Source organism: Poecilia reticulata, chromosome 13, assembly GCF_904066995.2.
Source record: "Poecilia reticulata chromosome 13, P_reticulata-male-v2, whole genome shotgun sequence".
NCBI lineage: Eukaryota > Metazoa > Chordata > Actinopteri > Cyprinodontiformes > Poeciliidae > Poecilia > Poecilia reticulata.
Genome location: NC_088842.1, coordinates 16,585,673 through 16,606,718, shown reverse-complemented (window position 1 = coordinate 16,606,718; position 21,046 = coordinate 16,585,673). Strand labels below are relative to the sequence as shown.

Here is a 21,046-nt window from a genome sequence, read left to right as displayed (position 1 = left end):
TCCTTATTTCACCAGGTGTAGATTTTGGGTTCAGGTTGGAATCTTTCCTTTCAGCGAGTATGTTTGAAATGTAAAACAATTAAATTGTTATGGAAGGGGGTTTCTCTAAAGGTGCTTATGACTACTAAGACAAATTAATGTATCTCACTTATGCCATTCATTTATCATAAACTAGATTTTACTTTATGGGAAGAATTTCCACCTATGTAAAAGGACCTCAGCACTCACTACTTGTTTTACTGTTTACCAGCAGCTTAATAATTGACAAAACTGCATTGAATTAAGTAATGTTTATGTGTTTGCCAAACTCATTGCTTCTGCATTGCTGTCGAGTGGTGAGCATAACTGGTGAAGCAATACCGCACATTCTTCAGGTTAGCTAGAACCTTCTTGGATCATAAACCGTCAGGGCACTTCCGGTATAGAGCCTCAACTTTCAGTATAAGAGCTAAATGTTAGTGTTAATATGCCCTGAAAATCAACATGTGGTGGATCTGACTGAGATGAAAAAAAAAAGAACTATGTACTTTAATATAAACTAGAGATGAAATAATTACTGACGAGTAATGCCTCCATCTACAGATTCAAGTTAGGATTCTGACTGGACCAGTCAAAAACATTTATTCCTTTAAAAAAAAGTGATGGTAAACTTTAAAGACTGCAACATTATTCTGCCAGGAGGAGGAAAATTTTACATACAAGAATAAGACAAGAAAATGAACAAGTGCACCAGATTCAAGTAATCGTAAAGCTGAAGCTCTTATTCTGAAAATTAAGGGCCGGAAATTGTTCAGATCACGCAGGAAAATGATCAGGAAATGAAAGTTAGACACGGCTCCAGTCATAACCTTTTAAGTTTTAGTCTGTTTTGTTTGTATCATTTGCTAGTGGAAGTGCATTTATTAAACACTCCGCCACCTTTGCACTGCTCGGTGTTGATGTAAATACAGCAGAGCGGTTTCCAGACTGTGAAGTGAGGTAAACCAGGTGTTTTCAGTTTCATTTCCGCCCGTCTTAAACTCACCTGGCAAATATTACAACCAAGAACCATGGACTCAGAAAAGTAGGTTGTGTTCTTTGTATAAAGCAAATATTGAAGTTTGTTTTTAATGTTTTGGTGTGAAACATTTCTTACATGTAACGTAGTTCTACTTGTAAGAACCACCGTGACACAGTTTTAGCTTCTGCTAAAAACAAAAAACATTCGATCTGATTTGGCTACAAGTACTTCATGATTTAGAATAGTTTTATAATTGTTAATATGGTTGTGTTAGAATATGTTCTCATCTTAACTTGTCTTTGCGTTATTTTGTGTTATGTGTTCATGTTTTATAATTTACTTTGAAAGGTAAAGCTGCAAGTTCTATATCCTGTCACTTTGTTTATGTGCATGTTGTACTGTTGTTGTCCACCAGGGGCGATGAGAGTGAGTTCTTGTGTAAAAGCAGCACTGTTCTAATAAACTGAAGTAGAGATGGAGTTAACGGAAGGCTGAACGTTAGCAATAAAGTGAACACAGCTATCTAACGAAAAGAAGTGTGATTCATTTTAAAGATGAGTTCAGAACAAGAAAACGCAACAGGTTATGGGCCCAGGCACCGCACGGGAGGACGATGGGACAGACTAGTTTTCAACGGAGACGAAAACAACTACGAACTTTGGGAGGTAAAGTTCCTCGCTTACTTAAGAACGCTAGGCTTAAAAGACACCATCCTATCTACCGTGGACCCAGACGAAGAGAAAAACGCGGAATGTTACGCGGAACTAATCCAGGTCCTCGATGATAAGAGCCTGTCGTTGGTGATGAGAGATGCCGCCGACGATGGGAAGAAAGCTCTGCAGATATTACGCGGCCATTACGCCAGCCAGGGTAAGCCCAGGATCATCGCCCTTTACACAGAGCTCACGTCCCTGTTTAAAGAACCTGGCGAAACAATGACAGACTATGTTTTACGTGCTGAAAAAGCAGTAACGTCTCTGAGAAATGCAAAAGAGGTTATTAGTGATGGACTAATAATAGCAATGATTCTGAAAGGACTCCCGGAATCATACAAGCCTTTTGCTATTCACACAACACAGAGCAGTGAAGACTTGACGTTCACTCAGTTTAAGAGCAGACTTCGAAGCTATGAAGAGACAGAAAAGTTTGAGAGCAAACCGAAGTCAGATAATGTAATGAAAGTGGACATGACGACTGTAAACTGCTACAACTGTGGACAGCGCGGGCACATGGCGAGAGACTGCCGCCAAAAGACCGCGCCAAAATGGTGCAGCTACCACAGAAGTACAACTCACAGTGACGAGACATGCAGAAGAAGATCGAAACGGAAAGATGATGCCAAACAGACTTCAGACATGCAGGACATCCATGTGGAGGACCAGACCATGGTGTTCAAAGTCAGCCGGAATCTTCTACCTGACAACATCAAGCTTAATGGAATAATGGTGGACTGTGGAGCCACATCACACATCATCACTGATGAGGAAATGTTCACAAGAATTGACAAGACTTTTAACCCAAGTAGGCACTACATGGAACTGGCAGATGGAAAGAAGATGAACAATGTTGCACTGAAGCGTGGTGATGCACAGATTGAACTGTTGAATTCAAAGGGGAGGTATGTTAAAGTTACTCTGAAAAATGCTTTACTCATCCCATCCTACCCACAGAGCATATTTTCTGTGATATCAGCTACAGCCAATGGAGCCAGTGTAACATTTACAGATGGGCAAAATGAACTGCTGAGCAAGGATGGTACTGTGTTCCCTATTGAGGCACATGAGAAACTATATTACCTGAGAATGAAAAGCAATAATGAAGGATGCATTGAGGAAAACTTAAATGACATGATGAACAGAGATAAAGTGAAGCTAGCTTGTGATCTGAAAACATGGCATGAAATATTAGGACATTGCAACATGGCTGATGTTCTGAAATTACAAAATGTGGTAGAGGGAATGAAAGTCACTGACAATAGTAAAATGGAGTGTAACATCTGTACAGAAGGGAAATTTATCAACAGCAAAAACAAAGAGTCAGATGTTAAAACGAGCAAGCCACTAGAGTTGGTTCATACTGACCTATCAGGACCTATTGACCCTATAGGCTTAGAAGAACACAGGTATGCTATTTCCTTTACCGATGACTTCTCAGGATCTATTGCAGTCTACTTTCTGAAAAACAAAAGTGATGTGACTAAAGCAACAAAACAGTTTCTGGCAGACTGTGCACCCTATGGTAATGTTAAGTGTTTTAGGTCTGACAATGGTACAGAGTACACATGTAATGATTTTCAAACACTACTCAGAGATAAAGGCATTAGACATGAAACGTCATCACCGTACTCCCCACACCAAAACGGAAAAGCAGAGAGACAGTGGAGAACACTCTTTGAAATGGGAAGGTGTATGTTATCAGAAAAGGACTTACCTAAAGAACTGTGGCCATATGCTGTTCAGTGTGCTGCCCACATTCGCAACAGATGTTATAATAACAGAACCAAAAACACCCCATATTTCTTGATGACAGGAAGAAAGCCTGATCTTTCAAACATGTGGGTATTTGGATCAGAGTGTTACTCGTACAACAACCGCCACAAGAAACTAGACTCAAGAGGGGAAAAGGGACTGTTTTTAGGGTACAGCAAGAACAGCCCAGCTTATTTGGTGTACCACCCACAGGTGAGAAAAGTTTCTAGACACAGGCTGGTAAAGTTCATCAAAGAAAATGGTGTTGACCAACAGACACAGACAGATGTTTGGGATCTAGGGACCCAGGATCACAGATACCCGATGCAGACAGACAGACATGATGTAACACCCTTAACCCAGAATGTAACCCCAAGTGACAAAGAGGAAATTACTCTTCAGGAAACTCAAAATGCAGAGTTTTCAGATTATATCACTGGGAGTGAAATTGATGATCAAACAAAACAAAGTGATCGTTATCCAAAAAGAGAGAAAAGACCCCCAAAATACCTTGAAGATTACCAATTAGATTCTAAAACTAAAGATGTCACACAGATAACTGTTGATCACTGTTACAGGGCTGTGTTTGGTATCCCTCAAACATTCAGTGAGGCTCAGAAGTTACCACAGGCAGACAAATGGAGACAGGCAATGAGGGACGAAATTGACTCGCTTAAAGAAAACGAAACATTTGAACTGAGCGTTCTACCAGAAGGTAGGAACACAGTTGGAGGGAAGTGGGTATATACGCTTAAAGAACATGAAGGAAAAGAGATTTTCAAAGCTAGGTATGTAGCAAAAGGCTACAGCCAAACAGAAGGTATAGACTACCATGAAACTTTTGCTCCAACAGCTAACATAACATCAGTGCGAGCATTAATGCAGATAGCAGTTCAGAACAACCTTAAAGTACATCAGATGGATGTCAAAACAGCTTATTTGCATGCCCCAATTGCAGAAGAAATTTACTTGGAACAGCCTGAGGGTTTTGAACAACAAACAGAAACAGGACAAAAATGTGTGTACAAATTAAAGAAATCTCTGTATGGATTAAAACAATCAGGGAGAAATTGGTACAAACTCCTGAACGATCATCTTGAACAAAACGACTTTGAAAGGAACCCAGTCGATCATTGTGTGTACAGAAAACAAACAGAAAATGACACGGTTATTGTGCTCATCTGGGTGGATGACTTGATCATTGCTGCTAGCAGCATTGAAGTTTTGGACAGTTTCAAAGAAACAATGAAATCAAAGTTTAACATGAAGGACTTAGGAAAAATATCAAATTTTTTAGGCATACATTTTGAGCAAAAAGATGATGAAATAAAAATGAGCCAAAAGAAGTACATCCTAAAAATGTTGGAAAAATATGGAATGTTGGACTGCAAACCAAGATCCACCCCATGCGAACTAAGACTTGATCACAAAGAAAATCGTGAGTGCGATGAAGCAAAAGTAATGAATCCTACAAACTATCGCGAGATAGTAGGTAGTCTGATTTATGCCATGACCTGCACCAGACCAGACATCAGTTGGATAGTGAGCAAACTTTCCCAGACATTAGCTAAACCTATGACAGAGGATTTAGTGAATGCTAAACATGTTTTGAGGTATCTAAAAGGTACTTGTGACTATGAACTAAGTTTCAAGAGAAACAATGAAGACTTGAACCTTATAGCCTACAGTGACTCTGACTGGGCATCCTCAGTAGAGGACAGACGCAGCACCACAGGTTATTGTTTCAGTTTAACGCCACAAGGTCCAGCCATTTCCTGGAAATCCAAGAAGCAACCAACTGTGGCTCTTTCCACATGTGAGGCTGAGTACATTGGGTTAACAGCTACTACTCAAGAAAGTCTATATTTAAGTCAACTCTTAAATGGTATTGATAACAAGAAGTACAGCTGCACAATGCTTCATGGCGATAACCAAGGGGCCATTGCATTGTGTAAGAACCCTGTGAACAGACAGAGATCCAAACACATTGATGTGAAGTATCATTTTATACGCGATGCACTGAGAGAGGGAAAAATCAATGTGGTGTACTGTCCATCTGAAAATATGTTTGCTGACATCTTAACCAAACCGGCACCAAAAGCAAAATTTCTGAAATTTAAAGGATGGTTTTTTGGACATTAAATATTTAAAGGTAAAGAAGATGAGGACAAGGGAGGGTGTTAGAATATGTTCTCATCTTAACTTGTCTTTGCGTTATTTTGTGTTATGTGTTCATGTTTTATAATTTACTTTGAAAGGTAAAGCTGCAAGTTCTATATCCTGTCACTTTGTTTATGTGCATGTTGTACTGTTGTTGTCCACCAGGGGCGATGAGAGTGAGTTCTTGTGTAAAAGCAGCACTGTTCTAATAAACTGAAGTAGAGATGGAGTTAACGGAAGGCTGAACGTTAGCAATAAAGTGAACACAGCTATCTAACGAAAAGAAGTGTGATTCATTTTAAAGATGAGTTCAGAACAAGAAAACGCAACAGGTTGAATAAATGTTATTGCAGTGCTTTGTAAAAGTATTATAGCACCTTACATGTTCACACATTCCTACTAAAACTGCAACGTGTGGCGTTCTCAACGCCCCCTTGCGCTGATAGCCATAAATTAAGCCAATTAAAGCTTTTCTTTTGATTTCTAAAGCAACCAAGCCGCAGGGAGTGATGTGGAATCGGAGAATGAGACCTATGAGAGGCCCCCGTCCAGTTATGGTTCGATGAAGAGCGAATGTGATGAGATGGAGAAGAGGAGCGATGAGGAGGTGGAAGGAGGGGGAGGAATCTCTGAAGTCGTGTGTTTTGCAGCACCGGATCCTCCTGCTCCTCCAGTTGTTGGGTAATTTTGCACATAGTTTCACATTGTCCCAACTTGTCTGTGTCTTCTATGCATGTTGGTGCTTTAGAATCAGATTAGATCTGCACTGACCTTTGCTTTGGTGTATGTTTGGGCTGGTTTAACCTCATATCGGATTATGATGATGTGAAGTTATTTTACACCTTCTGATTGTATCACTGTGTATGGGAGGAAATATTTTTCATGTTTACAGAAACTAGTTCACACCGTTCCTATTTCTTTTGATGACTTTTGCTTTTAAAGTTAATTACACCGATCAGATGTATCATGACATTCTGACTATGACTACATGGCTTCTTTGCTTAGGCCGCCAAAGCAGCCTCACCTGGTGAGCTATGGGCTCCACTAGACCAGTGGCGCAACTACACATTATTCAGGTGGATGCGAAAACATAGATCGACCCCCCAGGTGACGATTCGTGAAGGGTAAAACTCCCTACATTTACCTCGTTATGTGCGCGAGGTGAAGAAGCGTAAGGCGCGCTGAAGTGTATGGGAAAACATCACCGGTGCACCGCCCCCTCCAGACGGGGCTCTGGCGCCCCCTCTGGTGCCGCGCCCCTATGCGTTGCATACCCACTTTTTGCGCCACTGCACTAGACCCTCATAGAAGTGCTGTGGAGTCTTGTAGAAAGATGTTTACAACAAAACCTTGAACTTTTCAAACTGTGAGCTGAGACTTCCACGAATCAGACTTGTTTTAAGCTAACCACTGATCATTATCTGACCCGTTTCTAACAGCAGTTTGAGGTGCAGTAGATTACCTGTTGTGTTGGACCACACATGGCAGCCTTCAATTCCCATTTACATCATAGAGCCTTGGCTATGTAAAGCCCTCTGATTTGTTTCACTGCTATTCCTGTCATTAAGAGCATTGAGAGCTTTCAGATGCGCTCTAACTCTAACTAGTTGTTGAATCAACACAATTTACCTCTTGCCAAACTCACTCAAATCCTTAAGCTTGAACATTTTCACTGCTTCTGCTCTTTGTCAAAGAGATGCACATTATCAGCAAGTAGTCATAATGTTATACTTGATCGGTGTATAACGTTTGTACATTTCTATCATACTTTTTTCAAAATGAATGCATAAAATTAACATTGTAGCAAAGCCGAAACATCTAAGTAATAACATATAGTATATATATGTATATATAACATATATATATGTTCCTCTGATCCAGTAGAGTTGCGTAGACATTCAGTTCTTAAGGATATGAGAATTCAGTGGTAATTTCTTTGAGGTTTGTGGTTTTCTCTTGGATCTGTTGTCGGTCCAAAGTTTATTGTTGGGTTTGACATTAAGAAGATTTCCTCCTATTAAATGGGCCCACTGCAATCCTTTCAACTTTGTCCGTGATACTGACCAAATGCATGTAAACGGCTGAATTAAAAGAACGTTGCAAGAAAAATAAAATTCTCGCAGAGCTTTCTGGCATTTAGCAGATAGAGATAATTTCTGTCATTCTAACTGACTGAAAACAAGAGAAGTTCGGTCTTATTTAACTTCAGACAGTGAGAAAAAAATGTGCTTGTCTCTTTTAGGGCTGTGTAATTTTATCGGTCCAATGATATTTAGCGATTTTTTTTTTTTCTCAGAGCGTAGAGGTTTTTCATCCGCGAGTATCGACACATTAACTATAAAAGCAGCAGTCCAAAGAAAAACTCTGAAAGACCACCAGAAAGTCAGACAAACTACTGACCGAATCCCTAGATTCAGCCTTGATCCTTTGAAGCAAAATGTACTGGTGGATTGATTTAAAACATTTGCACAACAAAGGGATTGCCTTTTAAATGTTGAAGAAACCACAGGTTTCATTGATCCTTTTAAGAGTTTTGTGTTAATCAGATGAATATTTTACAGGTCTCAGATGGGGCACTCTCGGTATACAGAGACACTCTACACTGAAGCCACTGAGCAGACCAGGCCACCAGATGGGATGGTGATTGATGCAGGGTAAAGAAAACACTGCTGTCATACAGACGGCTCGAATGTGGAGTTATCTAGAACTTGACTGAAATCAGTTAATTTTCTCTCAGCTCTGAAGAACTAGATGAGATCGAAGATGCAGAATTAGATGACGACGATGAACTTTTGACAACTTGTTCCCCTGAACCACCCGAGCCTCTTGAAATGGAAGGTTTGCCTCAGGAGGATGAGAGCAGCCAGCCAGGAAAACTAGACCCAGAACTGGATCTGCCTTATATATTCAAAGTTCGTACACACTTTTTCTGCTGTTTGTTTTTGCTATCAAACAATAACCATCAGTTGTTTAAGATAAGGCTGCCTTTTAAATTAATTTACCAGCTGATGATTTACACCCCCCTTGCATATTTTTATCAGTTAATCTTTGTGGGGGTGGGGGGGTTTCAAACAAATTTTTCCAGTTGAGAGTTAAATTATTTGTACTCCTTGTAACCAACAAGTTAACATTTGTCCATTTGTCTGTGTCTGAAGAGTATCCGGGAAGTTCTATCCCGGCTCAACAATGACGAGCTGTTCAAGTTTAAGATATGGTTTAAAAAATGGGAGCCGCTTCCCGTGCTGCAGCAAATCCTGGACGGAGATGTTCTCGATTTTGTGGATAAGATCATTGAGCTGTTTGGTAAGAAAACACTGCCACGATGTGCGAGTTTGGTGGAGCTCAAAACTGGGAGTAAAGTAGATTTCTGTGATCCTGTAGTTGTGTCATTGCCACTAGTGTTCACATATTTGGATGAATCATTGTGCAGCGTGTGCTTCCTGTTACTTTTTCATCAACTGCTTACTCGTCTGATTTTGCTTTTCGTGTCCAGGCCAGGACAAAGCCCTGACCCAGACAATAAGCACGCTTGAAAGATTGGAGAAGACGGAGGAGATTAATGAACTGAAGACAAGATGCGCAAAAGGTGAGATAACGCCGGATCATTTTGAAGAAAGACCACAGCAAACAAATTGTATTGTAAGCAGCTCTTTAAAAACCAGATTTATCCCATTCATAACTGAACATCCAGTACTTTATTAAATGAAGCGCATGTTCTAAACTGACTTAATTGAACTGTTTATTCAGGATTCCATTCATGTTTTCTCCTTTTCCTTTATCTCCTCCAACAGCTATGTTTCGTTTTTACCTGAAAGAGTTTTTATTCCGTAAAAGTCAAATCACTCACGAGGGGGTGCCTCAAGCCGGAAAGCAGCAGTTCCTGGAGGACGTGTATGTGGAGCCTCAGATTTCCATCCGTGGATTTGGAGGAGTCGACCCGTCTCATGAGATCTTAACACAAACCCCGAAACCTATCCAAGTCCCCAGCGAGGACTCGTTTGTTGCCTTGAACAACCTGTTCCGACTGCAGAAAGATGACGGCTCACCGGTGAAGACGGTCGTGACCACGGGGATCCCAGGAATTGGGATGTCTGTCTCTGTGGCAAAGTTCTGCCTAGACTGGTCAGAGGAAAAGGCCAACAGGGTGAGAACGGACACAAGTTTTCTTTTAGTAACCAGTAATCTGGGTTCTGATGCGATAAACCAACATAAAATGGTGTTTAATTTTAAAACTGAGTGATAATAGTACATGGTTTTTGCAAATGGAAATCTGAAAGCATGTGGCCACAAATAGACAGTGACACATTTTTCTATTTCTTTGATGATCTGATCTACTTATCTTTTAAACTCATATTAGCTAGCTATTTTAGGTTTGCACCAGGACCAGAGTAACTCATTTCATTCCACTTCATGTTTTTAACATGTTTGAAATGAAAATAAATTTTTGTTTGTTTGCTTGTATATTTTTATATTTTGGAAATTAAACTTTTTTTTTTTTATTCCTTTTCATTTCTGCTCAGGATATTCAGTACATCTTGAAGCTTTCGTTCCGGTCCCTGCGACATTTCCGGAACAAAGAATATGAGGAAGAAGGCATATCGATGCAAGACATATTGGAGTATTGCCACGCTCCTATAAAGGGTCTGAAGATACTGGAGGAAGAGAACGCCAAATATGTCATCATAATGGACTGTTATGATTGCTACGAGGCGCCTCTGGACTTTCAGGTGTCCCCTCTGCACACATTCAGGAGAAACTTCAGAAATCATCTAGAAATGATGATTCATTAACTCAATGTTTTAACTAGACTTATTACACAGAGTGATTTATTTCAAGGGTTCTTTTCTGTGAACTGATTATTATTGATTTGAGCAAATGAAAAAGCAAAATTATGATTCTCAGAACATTTATTAGGATTATTATAAAAAAAAAAGAAGTTGTCTATCGGTGTCTATTTACAGGACAGCTGTCAAGTCAGCCGTCTTTCCTCATGACTATGAGTCATAAAATTAAATAAATTAACGATTTGCTGATAATTCTGATTAACTGACTTGGATCTGTTGACATTCTTGGCTGCATTTGGAATAAAGAAGTAAATAAATCTAGGAAAACTAAACAATCTAAGTTATAAGAAAATGTCTTGTTGCAAAAACAAGTTTTTTTTTAAAAAGGTTTTATGTTTTGTTCTTACCTTCAGAAAGCTCCGGAGATCACCGATAACAACACCAAAACACACATAGATACTTTGATTGTCAACCTCATACGAAGAAATTTGCTTCCTAATGCTCGACTCTGGATCCTGGGAAGACGAGCAGCGATCACAGAGATACCGTCTAAGTTTGTAGATGTTGTCGCTGAGCTGCAGGGTTTTACGTAGGTGGTCTCTTTTATTTGTTAAAAGTCTCTCTTTTTAGTAGTTTGCTTTTTCTTTACCCTCTTCTCCGTGTTCTCCAGTGACGAGATGAAAGACGACTACCTGATCAAGCACTTTACTGACGCTCAGTTATCAGCGAAGATTGTGAGACACTACAAGCGTGTGCCGATAATTCAGATTCTCGCTCGCCAGCCGTTTTTCACTTGGATGGTGTCAAGAATATTCAAGAGCTGCTTTAAGCAGGGGAACTATGGAAGCAACAAGCCCAGAGTGACGCCGTTTCTCATCCACTTCATTATCATCCAGACGAATCGCATGCTGAAGTTCTACTTCAGAAAGAGGGATAATGAGGTGAGTACTCCCTTTTCCTGTTTAAATGTTGTCTCTCCATGTCTTAATTTCAGCGTTGGCGTTTGCAATGTCTTGTTTCTGGCCTGTTTTCACGTAGAAATGGAGCGACGTTGAGGTAAATTTGCTGAGAATGTTAGGGAAGATGTCCTTCAAGATGCTGGAGAAGAACACCAACGTGTTCACTGAGGAGGATGTGAAGGACGTGGCTCTGGACCTGAACGAGGTGGTTGTGTTCTCGGGCCTTTGTACCGAGCTCGTTCCTACAGCCATCACCGGGAAAAGGACGTTCTGCTTCTCTCACTACACCATTCAGGTAAACCACCATGTCGTGTCTGTATGTTACACCCAAATAATGACTTAGTGAGAATTTAACTCCTTGCTAATGAGTCTACAGTTTGCTCTTGGTAAGGAATGTGGAATTGAAGCATTTTTCAAAAATGAAACCAATATGTCAGAATTTTGAGATTTGTAAGAATAGATCAAGCTTTAAAATATGAGAAAGTTGGTCCTAAATACACTTTTTCTTCTTTTTAGATAACCTTAGACTAAAACAACCAGGTTCTATACAAATATATCAAGGCTGTGTGAGGCTGTTTGAGTCGCAGGTGTCAAGAGGAATGCTATTTTGATGGTCTAATTTGGGCTTTTATGTGCTATTTTTAAAGTATGTGAGGAGTGTCGAATTGATACCAACCAGAATAAAATCAGCTGATGTTAAATCAACATTCACTCAGAGCAAAAGAGACTTTTGAGCCTGATGCATGCGGTTGTCTTCAGCTTGAGCCCGGCTGTGTCGCCACAGATAAGTGGCAGCTCTATGATCGTCTGTCTGACTTAGAGACACGTCAGCATGGCGTCTAGTGCTGCTTCTATCTTGTTTGTTTGGGGAAATCCCTTTTAAACAGGACATGGATGGCTGTCTGGTCTTGTTTGGGAATCTGAAGTAAGTTGTTATTCCAAAGGGTCTATGCAAACAAGTTCTGAAATCCTAAAATCCACATATGACGGTAAAACAACACAAAGTCTGATAAAGCTTCAAATTAGCAGTGTGTGATGCAAAACAATCCAAATATATTAATTGGTTATTTTTTGTGCTGTTGTTTCTAAATTAATTGTTAGTTATTTGATGCTCAGCGAAATTTATCAATTGACTCAAACTAAGATGAATATTGGGTTGAATGGCTTGTCTAAATTGCTCTGTCATGATGGTGGGTTTACATGCATGATTGTTTTTCCTGCATGTCTTTTTGTTGCTCTTTGATGGACTGGTGATTAGGGGGGAACCATGCCTCTCGCTCCGTTGCCTGCTGGACGTACGCAGAATTAAGCAGGATGGAGAATGAATGGGTTATTTGGGAAGCTGGATCGATAACAATAGTTATTCCTTTGCAGTACATCTTCTTCCCAACACCATTCCTACCCTTTAAACTGAGTATAGTTGGATATTACACTGTAAAAGCTGGGCTCATTTTAGAAAAATAATTATTTATAACTTAAATTCATAATATTTTCGATCATCATCGATCACTTAGAAAGTCTAAGGTTGTTAATCCTCTTCGGTGGAGGCAGAGTGGTGAGCAGCAATGTCAATTAAAAGTTTTTCTTTCCTGCTGTAATATTTCAACCTCTTAAGACAAAATGAAACACACTTTCTTGTTTGTTTGGGGGAAAGGGGTGGTTTTGCACTTTTATTGAACCAAAAACCCCAGAAGTTGCTTTAAATCCTAATCAGATTGTAGTTTCTCCTTTCTCCCACTAGGTGACGATGCTGCTTGAGAGAAATGGAAAGCAGTGTGACATTAAAGCTGCCTTTTACATTTGTAAAAACTGTAGCTATTTACAAGCATTACCAATCCCTTAACATCTGCTGTTTCCTCTCCTAGGAGTTCATGGCTGCTCTCTACGTCTTCTTAGCATTCTACCTGGAGTCTAAAAACGTTCTGGAGAGTGGCTTCCTGCCCAGAGTCTTCTCGTATAAATACAATGGCAAATCAGCTGCAGGCCTTGTGCAGTGTGCTGTGGCCCGGACCCTGGGCTCCAAGCTGGGACATTACGATATGTTCCTGCGTTACTTGTGTGGTCTGCTCTCTGTACACTGCCACTGCAACCTGCTCGCGGGGTTCCTGTATTCACACGGCATCCCGAAGGTGGAAGGACTGGTGGAGGCGGAGCAGTTGCTGGATCAGACCATCCAGACCGCTCCTGAAGACAGGAAGCGGAACCTGTACGAGTGCATTAGAGAGATGACCCAGGAAGACGACTGAGCTGAGATTAGAGGACGGCATATAATGGATGAAGGCTGCTTTGATTTCTTTCAACTGTGTTTTTAACTAAGGTGATGTTGGAAATAGCTGAAAACTAACATTAAGTGACAATCATTAAAGCAGTACTTGGTTTAATTATGATGAAACAAAGAATACTCTAGTGTTTTAGCTGCATCAAACGGCATAAAATGTTCTTTTTTACATTCTAAAGGTAGACTTTTTACAGCACTGTGGTATGTGTATCCAGTCCTACACAGATTACCTTTAAAATACGCTCTGTCTGGTTTTTCTCATTTCATTTCATTCTCCATTTCAGTCTGACGTTATCTTATTTATGGTCCAATCACTGGATAACTTCTTTATTTTTCTAAGCAGAGAGAAATTACACTGTGAGTTAAGGTTAGGGATCCTCAAATCCAGTCCTCCAGGGTCAGTGTCCTGTGGGTTTTGTATGTCTCTACTTCAGCACACCTGAGTCAAATAGTGAGGTCATTAGCAGGATTCTGGAGAACTTGACTGCAGATGATTTAGCCATCTGTGTTGAATCCTGACCCTTGGGGATTGGATTTTAGGACCTCTAGTTTAGATAATAAATCGAGAAATGATACAGAAGCAAACAGACTTTTGAGTGTTTGCAGAAGAAAGAAAAATGGGGAAAGAAGAGTCCAAAGATCATCTGCTTTTCTCTTTCACATTTCCTTAAACTTGGTAAAAGGGTTTTTTGTATGCATGTTTGAATATTTTCTTCTAGTTGTGTTGACTTTTTCATACATTATTGATTATGCTTGGTGAATGTAAGAGGCCATATAAAGAGTTTTTACTAGTTTAATATTTGATTGGATCTGCATTTTTTGGCTTTACTCCTGAAGGTTGATTGAAATTGTCAGTGGCAATAAAATCCAAACACAAAGTTACAGAGTTCCTGTGAGCCAATTATGGATGGTGTTGCCACAGCTGTGGATGTTTTTCTAGAGAAAGATTATCTTTTATATTAGTTTTCTGCTTCTCCTGCGTTCCAGAGAATTAACATCAACGTGGGATTCTACTCCCATAAGGTTCCTATTTTCAAAAAGGACTTGACTACTTTTACTTAGTGTTGTTTTTATGGTTGTTGTTTTACCCCATCTTCAATTTGTAATTTCATAAAATCAACACCAAACAAATGTAGTCAAACTTTTTGCATCAGAGCTTAAAATCATATCAGGAAACTCAAGAGTTAGCTAATTTGGTTTCTCAATTAAATTATTGCACAAGAAACCCTGATAAAATACACAATATTTGATCAAGACAAATAAAAAAAAATTGAAATATTTCCATCTAACTTTTTAAGTTGTTTTCTATTGTGGGGACTTGGAGCCTTAACTACAGATGTGAACTCATTTTTTATACATTAATTGTCATTATTACAGTTGTTATGGTTTCGCTAACTTCCCATTGCCTTTTATTGAGAGTTTGTTACTTTTGGCTGCTTAGCTGCTTTCTTGGTTTCTGCAGCAAGAAGTGGGAAACAGTTGAAGTGCATGTAGCGTGGGGACACTATAGGGCACAGATGAAGGAGGTGCGGTGGACATGTCCCACACATACCCTGCATCAGCAACGCTCATTCTGATCCAGACTTGTTTATTTCATCCTCGGTAAGGTTGTACTTAAAGACCTCTATAGAAACCATGACCCAGTGAGACAGGACGCCTTCAGTGTTAGATAAAATTAGGTTCAATTTATTGTTTTAAACAGCAGATATTATGAAAGTATATATATATACTCTAAACCAAGACAAGGAAAAAAATTTAAGGTAGGTATTCTTCAAAAAAACTGATTGTTAAAAAACAATAGATGTTTAACCTATGTATTATGCTGTACAAAAGAAAAAAAATATGTAAGAAATGCGAAATACAAAACTTAATTTGAAAGGCATGTGAGAAATACACCAGCAGTTATTCAAAAATAATCCTCCAGAGTAAAATTCATTTAGTCTTCAAGCATCTCGGTCTTATCTGTAAAGGAAAGAGTTATTTTATTTTTAATGTATTTTGATATATGTTTTTAGTAAAATTTTAGTGTCCATTCTTTATATCAGGCTTCTCATTAAGACATAATTAAATGTTATGTCAAACTGGACTCTACTGTGAGCAGCTCACCTTGGCAGATGAAGGGTAATTTATCATGGCAGTTGGCATCAAGCATCTGGACGGTTTGTGACTGATTGTTCCAGACAATCTTTCCACAGTGATTGTTGAAACCGTTAGTCGTAAAATTGCTGATCCACGCAGACTGTTCAGCTTTGGCTCCCGATGTCCACTGCCACTTTATGTTGGTGCCAAAAATGGAACGCTCAAGGCCGACCCAGACCTCTTTCTGCAGTTCTGTCTTGTTTACCAAGATGGTCTTTAGCTCGTCCCAAACTGTCTGGTTAGTTATTTCAACCAGAGAGGAACCCAGTTGATCGCAGTACTGCAAGGCTTCAATCCAACTTTTTGTTTCATCAAACAACTGCAGAGATGAACCTTAAAACAAAAAAACTCATATTCATTACTTTTGTACTGAAGCAGATAAGATTGTTCTAGAAACACTTTCATACCACAACCATGGGCTCATTGTAGCTAATTTGCAAATATAACAAAAAAAACAGAAAGCAAATATAGGTAAATATGCAGGCAAAATCAAAATTAGACAAACGAGGATGCAACGAAACCAGTAAGATATCACATAAAACCTGTAGGACAGTTTAATTTTTTGTTCTAAAGTACTTACTTGTTTCATCAACAGTACTTTCAGTTTCAGACACTTCACAGATAGGATCTTTTAATTTTATTACAACTGTTGAATCAGCTGTTTTAAAGTACAACACTTTTCTGTAATAGAAAAATATAGTTATCACAGAAGAATATTGAACATTAGACATTAATAAATGTGTGTGTAGGTGTGTGTTTGGGAAAAAAACAATTGAACAAATAATTTTTTCTCAGTAAAAATATTTCTAAAGGGCCTGTTGACTTACACCAGATGTTGGTGACAAATCAAGTATTTCACAAATGCAGAGATGTGACAAAAAGCCCATAAATTATGTTGGATGTAATAACAATAAGCAAAACAGGAAATGAATACGAACATGTGAAGAAAAGAGTCGACAAATCCTTTTAAAAAATACGACCTTGCAGTCAGCCCCAGTTGATGGCATATATCAAGGTTTCTCATTTCAAGCTTCCACAACAAGAATGCCGTCATGGTAAAAGCAAAAAGGTTTCTACAGACCTATATCAAGTTATAATCTGTGACTTATACGACGAGTAGCAAAAAGTAACATTTAACATTATATATCGGCACAAGATTCCTTACAAATATTTCTAAATTAGTACCACAAAATCTGCAATTTTGATAGCAAAAAATAAAAAAACAATCATAAAAATCCTGGAGTGACAGATCAGCGATTATTTAATTTTAATATACACGTATTGAATGCTGAAACAAACAGCTACTTATCATTTTAATGGGTTTTATTAACATATTCTGGCACAACTGGTCCTTTAAGAATTTTCAGATTTTTGATTTGGCCCAAAATGAAAATGAGTTTGACACTCCTGCTACAGACCATCACAACGCAGTTGATGCAAATAATACCAATGGCAATGGATAAAAAACACATTTTGATATGCAGCTTTTGGATGGACCCCTGGTGAAACACATCTGAATCCAATTAAATTTTAATGAAAAGGTATTTTCAAAACTTGCTGACATGTAAAGAAGGTTTTCGTCCTCTTGATTTGGGTGTGTTGGAGCAGGGATAACTCCAAAAATTGCAAAATAGAGGCACTTGAGGACTGGAGCTGCTGACCCCAACATGCACATGTTTACAGAAGGAATGGCTCTGCACATGTTCACAAACTAAAATACAGACATTGACTTCTGGATGTGGGTACATCACTGTTTGGGGCTGTTTATGAGCATTTGCTGCAAGACAACTTCATTTTACCAAAAGGAAGATGAAACCACAAATATCCCATGACATAAATGATAAACATCTGAATATGAAATAAAGTTAGATTGTTTTAATATGCTAATCAACCCAAGTTTAGCCAAGAAAACTTTTACTTAGTTTCACAGAAAAACAGTAAGAACTGTTAGAACCAATCACCCAACTGAAATATGGAAAGAACAAAAGATCATTTTCTTTAGCTATGCATAATTTCCCCCCAAAGTCTTTTTGATTTGAAGATGGCTTAGGAGGAAGAATGTGTCGGATTGTGTTCCTAGTTTCTGTGTCACCGTTATCAATAAGCATCTTCTCAGCATGTTCAGTAGTTATTCTGAAAGCTATTCAACTTAAAATTTAGAATGTAATTTGTATAAATATAATCTCTGAGAGTATTATGTAGATTGTTACAAACATTTGCTATAAATTATATGTGAATAGCCCAATTAGAAGCATATTTTCTGATATTAACTTGTTCAATGCTTATTTCCCCATGTATATGTTTAAGAATAATCACCACATGACATAATTACCTCTCTCCACAGTTCTTGCAAAAATCTGGAACAGAGCATTTTCTGCAGCATTTTTTACACATTTTGTATTCATTTTCTAGAGCATGAAAACAAACATCTGAGTTATACAATATGAAAATATAGAGAATTCAAAAAAAGCTTCCCTTAGGCACGTAATTCAGGGTTTAGTTTACAACATTTATAATCGTGACAAAAACTAAGGCATGTAAAACATATCACCTTTTACAGTAACTTCAAGGCACGTGTAGGTACCGGCATTTGTCCCAGAACAATCACTTGGCAAAGCTCTTAATACCAGCATGAAGTCATTTCCAAAACGCTGAGAACATGAAACTTTCAAAACATCTTTGCCATTAATTTTGTTGTCCTTGATGATCCATGCCTTTGGGCAACTTCCAATGGTGATTTCCTTTCTACAGCCACTCAGTGCTATTACAACAGAGAGTGGCTGGATGGTTGCTAAAACACAGGGAAATAATGTGAGGGGTTATATATTCTATATTTTCATGGATCCACCATATAAAATGACAGAGTACAACAGTTTGGTGTTACGACTTCCTGAATATAATAACCAAAGGTTAAAGATTAAAGCTGGATATCATATTTGGAAATTAAACCAGGGAACTTTACTGGTTTCAAAATACTTGAAATAGACGGCGGGCTTCTTTCCAACAAAATATTGATAAGCCACATTATGTTTTTTAGCAATGCTAAATTATATAAACAAAGAAGAATACATAAAGTGTGACTTTCAACCTGTAAAAGTTTCATAGCAATGAAGTTTCTGACAGCTACAGTCCTCTGCCGCTCAGGTTTATCGAGTAGCTTGCTAAATACCAAGCTGCTTGATTTAAGTTTATACAAGACAATTCTTGTATAAATAAATTATAATTATTAATTATAAATTACATTAATTATTTAATTATTTAAATTTATACAATCAATTCCTTTTTGTTGATGTACAACACTTCTGGACTAGTGGAATAGTGGAAAAATGAATGAAGCCAGACACTTTCAACACAAAATTGAAAATGAACAATAGGTTTAGAGAACCAATAAACGTGAGTAAATGTATAAATAATTATATATATTTTCTTTAAAAAGAACAAAGGAACACAAAATTGTAAAATATTGGATCATACTCAGCAACAGTAGCAGGATGATCCGATGATCCATGACCTTTAACCTTTCAGAAATGGAAAGAAAGTTTAAGCAAATGATGATGGTTTTTGTTTTCTTTGCATAAACAGAATTTCTCCTGCAATTTAATAACTTTTATTGAACTGAAAATTGCAAGGATCGTATTGATTACTGTTAATCCAGATTATTTTCTCTGCCAATGCATAAATCCCCAGACTCCTCTCCATGAGCTCCATTACTAATGTAAAATATACATTTTGGGTAAACGTCAAGGGTATTAAGAGTCCATCAAACTTGCTAAACATGTTCATATGCAGGGTATGAATGCATAACACTTAAAATGTAATATCCTATCATTGAAGTAATCATTAACATTTGCAATATTGCACACACTGATATTTTGAATATGACTGTGATTCAATATATTTTGCAATTCTACATCTATTTATGAATTACAGGGTAATTATTCAAGTTCTTGAATTTAAAAAATATCTAGTATTTAATGCTCTTTGGCTTTATTGTAAACTCACCTAGTGAAGCAGAACAGAAGTCAGAGCTGTCACAGAAGAAGAGGCATAGATCTTGAGAGTGAACTGTAAAAACATTTATTCTCTTTTAATGTGACTGACCACACCTACATGATCCATTTTTTCCAGAAGGAAAACAGCTATTTACATTTCTTTCAATGATCAGCCCTATTATGGAAAGCAGGTACGCCTGTGCAATAAAGCAGCCTTGTGTCCCAGTTAATGCCTTATATTTGAGTAATGTTTACATTTTTTTTTAGCTTTTCTGGTTCCTCGACTGTTGAGATATAAGACAAAACAAAAATTATGTGTTTATATGTTTTCACAGACCCTTCTCAATACGTTTCTGAAATAATTTTAACAGCAATTATAGCCTCAGATCCTATAGTTTTAAACTCGCAAATGTAAAATGTCAAATGTCAGTGCACAGCCGTTTTCAGACCAGATGCGTTCAAAGATCTTAGTTGATATTTAAGTCTGGGGACTGGATGGTCCACTCAAGGACATTCATGTTAGCCCAAAGTCCATTATTTTAGGAAGGTGACTTTTAGAAAGGTGTTCCTTGGTACCTAAATGGTGAAACTGTGACCTGTGAAAGAATGTTTCACATTTATGAACTTGTCTTTTACCAAAAGGGAAGTAAGATTATATTTGTATTTATGCAAAACACTGTACCAGAGCAAACAACACAATGGGCCATAGAAATATTACACCTTTCATGCGATTAAAAGTTGGTTTACACATACGAATAAAACCTAATTCAGATTCCAGTTAGAAGGAAATGCGTGATACACTGTAATAAATACTTTTAGGGATTTTTATTTCCTTAATGTGTTTTATTAATTTCCATGTAACATCTCTCTGTGTCTATAATTCAGCAAAGGAATCATGCGCTTGGTATTTGAGGGAGATTTTTCCTAGACATTTAAGGTCATTCTGACAATTTTGAGTTTTCAATTGATAGTTATACAAATAGACATTGTACAGTTGTAAAGACTGAAAACCAACTGGGACCTGTTGTGATCCCATGATGATTGGACTTTTAGTTTCAGTTACTTTCCCATTTTGATAATTTCTTTAATGGTTTTTCTTTATTTAATGCCACATTAGTTAATTCCTTTCTCAGATCTGTTTATTTTTTTGTGCTTTGGAATTTAACTCCTTAAAATTGGGCCTGTGTCTCTGAAAAACAAAAGCAGCATTGGAAGAAAGTGTCGCACATTTTCACATTAGTGATAAACATAAACCATAAATTTGTC

The 21,046-nt window shown here is 38.0% G+C and overlaps 1 protein-coding gene across 1 annotated transcript; it reads left to right on the top strand.

Moving 5' to 3' along the window:
- The first annotated feature begins 781 nt into the window (after positions 1 to 781).
- Positions 782 to 14,531, top strand: nlrc3l (NLR family, CARD domain containing 3-like). Its single transcript, XM_008425492.3, has 12 exons — positions 782 to 1,063; positions 6,118 to 6,309; positions 8,190 to 8,282; positions 8,366 to 8,540; positions 8,784 to 8,931; positions 9,122 to 9,214; positions 9,420 to 9,772; positions 10,149 to 10,355; positions 10,826 to 11,001; positions 11,083 to 11,353; positions 11,451 to 11,666; positions 13,237 to 14,531. Exons 1-12 carry the CDS (start codon positions 1,050 to 1,052, stop codon positions 13,615 to 13,617), a joined length of 2,319 nt encoding a protein of 772 aa, XP_008423714.1. The 5' UTR covers positions 782 to 1,049; the 3' UTR covers positions 13,618 to 14,531.
- Positions 14,532 to 21,046: the final 6,515 nt, after the last annotated feature.

Bases quoted from the DNA above. Each gene is read 5' to 3' on its own strand.
- nlrc3l (XM_008425492.3), top strand. The intron at 9,215-9,419 runs GTGAGATAACGC...CTCCTCCAACAG, and splicing joins GAAGACAAGATGCGCAAAAG to CTATGTTTCGTTTTTACCTG. The intron at 11,354-11,450 runs GTGAGTACTCCC...GTTTTCACGTAG, and splicing joins TCAGAAAGAGGGATAATGAG to AAATGGAGCGACGTTGAGGT.